This window comes from Triticum urartu, unplaced genomic scaffold, assembly GCF_003073215.2.
Source record: "Triticum urartu cultivar G1812 unplaced genomic scaffold, Tu2.1 TuUngrouped_contig_6779, whole genome shotgun sequence".
Lineage (NCBI taxonomy): Eukaryota > Viridiplantae > Streptophyta > Magnoliopsida > Poales > Poaceae > Triticum > Triticum urartu.
The window spans coordinates 1-6,434 of record NW_024117567.1 but is presented as its reverse complement, the minus strand read 5'-3'; the positions used below and the strand labels follow the sequence as shown (position 1 = coordinate 6,434).

The 6,434-nt window shown below is 45.9% G+C and overlaps 1 protein-coding gene across 4 annotated transcripts; it reads left to right on the top strand.

Moving 5' to 3' along the window:
- The first annotated feature begins 706 nt into the window (after window positions 1-706).
- On the top strand, window positions 707-4,810 carry LOC125531073. 4 transcript variants are annotated; one of them, XM_048695480.1, is made up of 4 exons: window positions 707-1,427; window positions 3,738-4,033; window positions 4,111-4,315; window positions 4,387-4,810. In XM_048695480.1, exons 2-4 carry the CDS (start codon window positions 3,974-3,976, stop codon window positions 4,560-4,562), a joined length of 441 nt encoding a protein of 146 aa, XP_048551437.1. In that variant the 5' UTR covers window positions 707-1,427; window positions 3,738-3,973; the 3' UTR covers window positions 4,563-4,810. The 4 variants fall into 4 exon arrangements, with proteins under 4 accessions (XP_048551437.1, XP_048551436.1, XP_048551439.1 ...); XM_048695479.1 differs by having other exon boundaries at window positions 3,734-4,033; XM_048695482.1 differs by lacking the exon at window positions 707-1,427 and adding an exon at window positions 2,358-2,779.
- Window positions 4,811-6,434: the final 1,624 nt, after the last annotated feature.

Here is a 6,434-nt window from a genome sequence, read left to right as displayed (position 1 = left end):
AGGGCTGTGGGGGTGACATCGGCCCCGACAGCCGCCGCGCCGCGCGAGCTCTTTCCCGTTCCCCTCCTTGTTCCTTTTCTTTCTCTAATCCGTCGCGCCGCTCCTCATCTTAGTCATCTCTGTACGCAGCAGCGACGGCGTCGAGCTGGCCGGCGATGGCGTCGAGCTGGCCGGCGATGTAAGACGGCGCCCCCGCTGACCCCCTTGCCGGCGTGCGCGAGCACCTCGAGGGTGAACGCGCCGCCGTCAAACGGCTTGGTGGTGGTGCCCTTTGCCCCGTGTGGGGTTGGTTCTTCGTTCCCGCACCTCGGCTTGCCGATGCGTGTGGGGATCGAGAGGAACAGGCGCGGCCGGAGTGGCGGCGCACTTTGCCGGCGGCCCAAGGCCTTCTCCGGTGTACTTTTGTGTTCTTTTGTTTGCTTTTCATTGCCCTGTTAGGGTTCTTTGGGGAGGAGGGGATTTCCTTTTCTTTTCTGTACCGAAAATCCTAAACCAATCTCTGGCTGATACCATTGATAGATCCCTGGATCGGTTAGGGTTAAGGATTCACGGTGGTCTTTACCTTTTCCTTGGATCGGTGAGCCCGATGGGGTGGCCATGGTGGATGGCGGCGGCGGTGATGGCAGATCGTGGGCGAAGTGGTGGCGGCGCTTCCCATCAGCACTGCACTAACCCTAACCTAGATTGGTAGGGGATGTAGGTGGGACCTCGTGTTGCGACCCATGGTCCCACCTCTTTATATATAGTGCAGGTGACAGGGGCCCGTCACCCATAGTGGGTTGAGCGCCCCCGATCAGGGCGCGGATCTAAGGGCCCGGTGGGCCGTTGGGCCCACACAGTGGAGATCATCCTAACAGGGTTCACTATGCGTAGCAACTGAGCTAATCTGCATTATAACCTGCGAAATACGATCGCATAGCTCCAATAAAAGCTATTGTGTTGACCTAAAGAAACATAACAACACAAGTGTTTTCTGAAAATCAGTATGCATCATATGAAATTATGAATAGACTGTTTCAACATGCATCACCACCCTAGGTTGTGGCGTGCGCTCAGCTTTGCACCCAGCCTGCCACCCGGGTTCCATTGTTGGGCCCCACAAATGTGCGTGCCTGGGTTGTTTCTTCTGAATCAATACGCTACAGGGGCTAGTCCCTGTTGGTCGAATTTCGTTTTGGTTGGTCAAATTAAATTTGTTGCACTATCTTTCTCATGAGAAAAACAGAAAATGCCAACAAATCCTAGCTATGTTTCTACATCTTCGTCGTAATAGTCACCTGACACATCATCGTGCTTGTTTTGATCAGGGTCCCGGAGCATGTGGAGGAGGTGAGCAGCCGTGAGCTTGGGGATACAAGCAAGGATCTGTCTAGGTTTGAGACCCTGACGCTGAATGACACACCTCACACGCTTGAATCAGCTGACGGGTATGTCCATCTTCCTTTTGTAAGTTACTAATAACTGGTTTGTTGAAGCGCTGGGTACTTTTTATGACCCGTATGGCTGCACCAATGGGTAGAGTACTTGTTATGACCCCTATGGTTGTACACTGGTACTTGTTGGGTGTGTTTGGTAACAATCTCACCCTAGCATGGTTGTTCTCTCCTGAGACTGGTGGCATGTATCCATATCTGATAGATTCGGTTACCTTCTCCTTGAGGTGGTGAGGATGCCACCACGATTATGAGATTATGATGGAAAATGAATTATGTAAACAATGGTAGCAAGAATTTGTGGATAATTCGTTTGATTCAAACAACTTCTTCTCAGCACACACACTTTCCTCGTGCATTGAAGATCGATTATTGATATCTGTTTTTGTTAGGACTTTCAAGCTTCAAATTTAGTCACAGTAGACGTTGACTAAAGCATGGATGTAAATTGTTTGGCCTAGGGTGGTGATACATGCTGAAACAGTCGATTCACAATTTCATATGATGCATACTGATATTCAGAAAACAGTTGTTGTTGTTACAGTTGTTGTTGTTATGTTTCTCAACAAATAGCTTTAAATGGAGCTATGCGATTGTCTTTCGCATGTCATAATGCAGATTGGGACCTCGTGTTGCGACCCATGGTCCCACCTCTTTATATATAGTGCAGGTGACAGGGGCCCGTCACCCATAGTGGGTTGAGCGCCCCCGATCAGGGCGCGGATCTAAGGGCCCGGTGGGCCGTTGGGCCCACACAGTGGAGATCATCCTAACAGGGTTCACTATGCGTAGCAACTGAGCTAATCTGCATTATAACCTGCGAAATACGATCGCATAGCTCCAATAAAAGCTATTGTGTTGACCTAAAGAAACATAACAACACAAGTGTTTTCTGAAAATCAGTATGCATCATATGAAATTATGAATAGACTGTTTCAACATGCATCACCACCCTAGGTTGTGGCGTGCGCTCAGCTTTGCACCCAGCCTGCCACCCGGGTTCCATTGTTGGGCCCCACAAATGTGCGTGCCTGGGTTGTTTCTTCTGAATCAATACGCTACAGGGGCTAGTCCCTGTTGGTCGAATTTCGTTTTGGTTGGTCAAATTAAATTTGTTGCACTATCTTTCTCATGAGAAAAACAGAAAATGCCAACAAATCCTAGCTATGTTTCTACATCTTCGTCGTAATAGTCACCTGACACATCATCGTGCTTGTTTTGATCAGGGTCCCGGAGCATGTGGAGGAGGTGAGCAGCCGTGAGCTTGGGGATACAAGCAAGGATCTGTCTAGGTTTGAGACCCTGACGCTGAATGACACACCTCACACGCTTGAATCAGCTGACGGGTATGTCCATCTTCCTTTTGTAAGTTACTAATAACTGGTTTGTTGAAGCGCTGGGTACTTTTTATGACCCGTATGGCTGCACCAATGGGTAGAGTACTTGTTATGACCCCTATGGTTGTACACTGGTACTTGTTGGGTGTGTTTGGTAACAATCTCACCCTAGCATGGTTGTTCTCTCCTGAGACTGGTGGCATGTATCCATATCTGATAGATTCGGTTACCTTCTCCTTGAGGTGGTGAGGATGCCACCACGATTATGAGATTATGATGGAAAATGAATTATGTAAACAATGGTAGCAAGAATTTGTGGATAATTCGTTTGATTCAAACAACTTCTTCTCAGCACACACACTTTCCTCGTGCATTGAAGATCGATTATTGATATCTGTTTTTGTTAGGACTTTCAAGCTTCAAATTTAGTCACAGTAGACGTTGACTAAAGCATGGATGTAAATTGTTTGGCCTAGGGTGGTGATACATGCTGAAACAGTCGATTCACAATTTCATATGATGCATACTGATATTCAGAAAACAGTTGTTGTTGTTACAGTTGTTGTTGTTATGTTTCTCAACAAATAGCTTTAAATGGAGCTATGCGATTGTCTTTCGCATGTCATAATGCAGATTAGCTCAGTTGCTACGCATAGTGAACCCCACATCATCCGTATTTCTAGAACCTGGTTAGTGAACCCCACGTAGTGAACCTGTCTTATATCCATACACAAATACTATAATCAAAGGTTCATAGTGAATAAAGCAAGGTTTATTACATGACTTTTCTCCTATATCTAAGCAAAGAGTGCTTATAGTCTATTAATGCAAGTTTAATTAAATTGAGAATCAGTTTATTGCATCTTGTCCCATGTTGTATCACTACACGAACTTTCTTGTATATCTATCTAGATTACATTATTAACCATGTTTTGCTGACCGGATTCTTATATTTCTGTCTAGGCAGGAAATATTTGGAGGATTTTATCCACTCGACCATCAAGGTGATATAAAATTTGAGAGAAGACAAGCTGAAGAGCGAGCTCAATTTTTCCAAGCACAAGGATATTGGCCACTCGACTTTGAAACTAACAGAGAATATGCAGACATGAAAGTTGGAAAACAAACTCAATCAGTCCAAGCACGGGGACAACATACTTACGCTTCTAAGGAAGAAGAAATTTTGTAAATGCGAAACGATGGATGAGCGAGGAGGCGATGGTGGCTTTCACAAGATACATTGAGAGCAAAGATGATCTTAAGGTTCTCCACGTCTGCTCTAAAATGCTTTTTATTGTTGGGACTGTAGAGAACTATGACTAACACTTGTTTCATCTTAGGGACTTGATTATGAATTTGACGAGCTTGTCCATCAATGTCTTAATGTGGAGGATTATTTAAAGATATTCCATCACTTCAACTTTACTGTCAAGATAAAGAAGCTTGGCTCAGCTGATTGGATGTCGGTGATGTACTTCGCCGAGGTCAAATCGATATGTATGATAAAACTCTATGCCTGTTATCCTTTGGAGCAAGATCAATATGGTATGGAAACTTTTCACCTTATGACTTGTAGTGACCTAAAAAGATTCTAACATTGTGATTTACTTTGGCAGGTGAATGTTATGCCCGTGAGAACCAAGGAATGGGTGAACTGAGGCACCCGTTAAAAGGGATATACGATATGGGCAGGGAAGATATACAACCTCCCTTCTATTATGAGGACAGTGACTCTGATGAATTCAATCCAGCAACAGTCCGGAGTTTATCTTCTGATGATGATATGAGTTGATGATGGCCTTGTCCTTTATTCTAGTACTGTAAGTTAGCTGTAGCTCTTGTATGCTCTTGATCTGTTGATTCCTAGTTGATTTATGAATGTATTCCTAGCCCCAGCAGCATCTGAAGAATATCGAGTAGCAGCGCAGCAATGGTTTGTAACACTGGTATTATGCGTTGTTGGTTCTGATGTCACACTCGTATTTTCTTTGATGCGACTGGTTTACTCTGCTTTAAATTGTTGCTGTCACGGTTGGTGAACTGCAAGTTCTTATTTACCTTTTTTTGGTATAATTGGCATTCCGTTCACCAAAGCAAACGGCCAAACCAGCAGGTTTGCAGAATTGCAGTGGCCGCATGGCCTGGTTGTGCACCACCTGCAGCTAGACAGTCTGCTACTTTGAACTTGACAAGATTTAAACGAGCAGAGAAGTCAATCTCCCTGGCCAGTCATATTCTTCTCCGTTTAACAGCCTGCACCAGAGTAGTAGAATCCTATTCTACCATTGCAGAGGGCGTTCCGCGCCTGTAGTTATTTACGGTCCATTTTTTGTGCTGGAGATTGAATTTTGCTTGCCTTTGTTAGATACTGAATGTAATTTTCTTAAATTTTTATGTCTTTTATCGTTGGAAATTTTGAATATAAATCCAGAACCTTATATGTCTTTCATCGTTGGAAATTTTGAATATAAATCCAGAACCTTAGGGCATCTCCAACGTGACCCGCAAACCTCCTGCAACCGTCCGGACCGTGTGGTCCGGACTGCGGAAGCCATCCAAGGCAGTCATGTATCGGTCCGCGACGCGGTTCGGACGCGATATCTTCCACAAACCGAAAACAAAAATGGGGAAGGTTTGCGGGTGTGCGGACCCATCCAAGCCCGCTTCTGACTGCCCTGACCCACCAAAATCCAAACCCCCTTCCCCTCCCCACGCGTCGCGTTTTCGCCCCCCGCCGCTCCAGAGCGTCAGCGTCTGCATTCACGCCCGGCTAGAGCGGACGCGACCACTCACTGGCACTGACATTGAAGCGGTGCGCCGTTCGAGAAAGCGTCACCTGCATCATTTCCTCGTGTAGGTGACTGTCGCGCGTTCAAACGACACGACAGTCGCCCATCTACCACCTGCATTGATGGCACACAGTTGCGCCCCCCGCCGCTCCAGAGCGTCAGCGTCTGCATTCACGCCCGGCTAGAGCGGACGCGACCACTCACTGGCACTGACATTGAAGCGGTGCGCCGTTCGAGAAAGCGTCACCTGCATCATTTCCTCGTGTAGGTGACTGTCGCGCGTTCAAACGACACGACAGTCGCCCATCTACCACCTGCATTGATGGCACACAGTTGCCGAGGCGTGATGACCCACAAGTATAGGGGATCTATCGTAGTCCTTTCAATAAGTAAGAGTGTCGAACCCAACGAGGAGCAGAAGGAAATGATAAACGGTTTCCAGCAAGGTATTCTCTGCAAGTACTGAAATAAGTGGTAACAGATAGTTTTGTGATAGGATAATTTGTAACGAGCAACAAGTAACAAAAGTAAATAAAGTGCAGCAAGGTGAACCAATTCTTTTTGTAGCAAAGGACAAGCCTGGTCAAACTCTTATATAGAGAAAATCGCTCCCGATGACACATGGGAATATCGTCAAGCTAATTTTCATCACGCTCATATGATCCGCGTTCGGTACTTTGATAATTTGGTATGTGGGTGGACCGGTGCTTGGGCACTGTCCTTACTTGGACAAGCATCCCACTTATAATTAATCTCTATTGCAAGCATCCGCAACTACAACAAAAGTATTAAGATAAACCTAACCATAGTATGAAACATATGGATCCAAATCAGCCCCTTACAAAGCAATGCATAAACTAGGGTTTAAGCTTCTG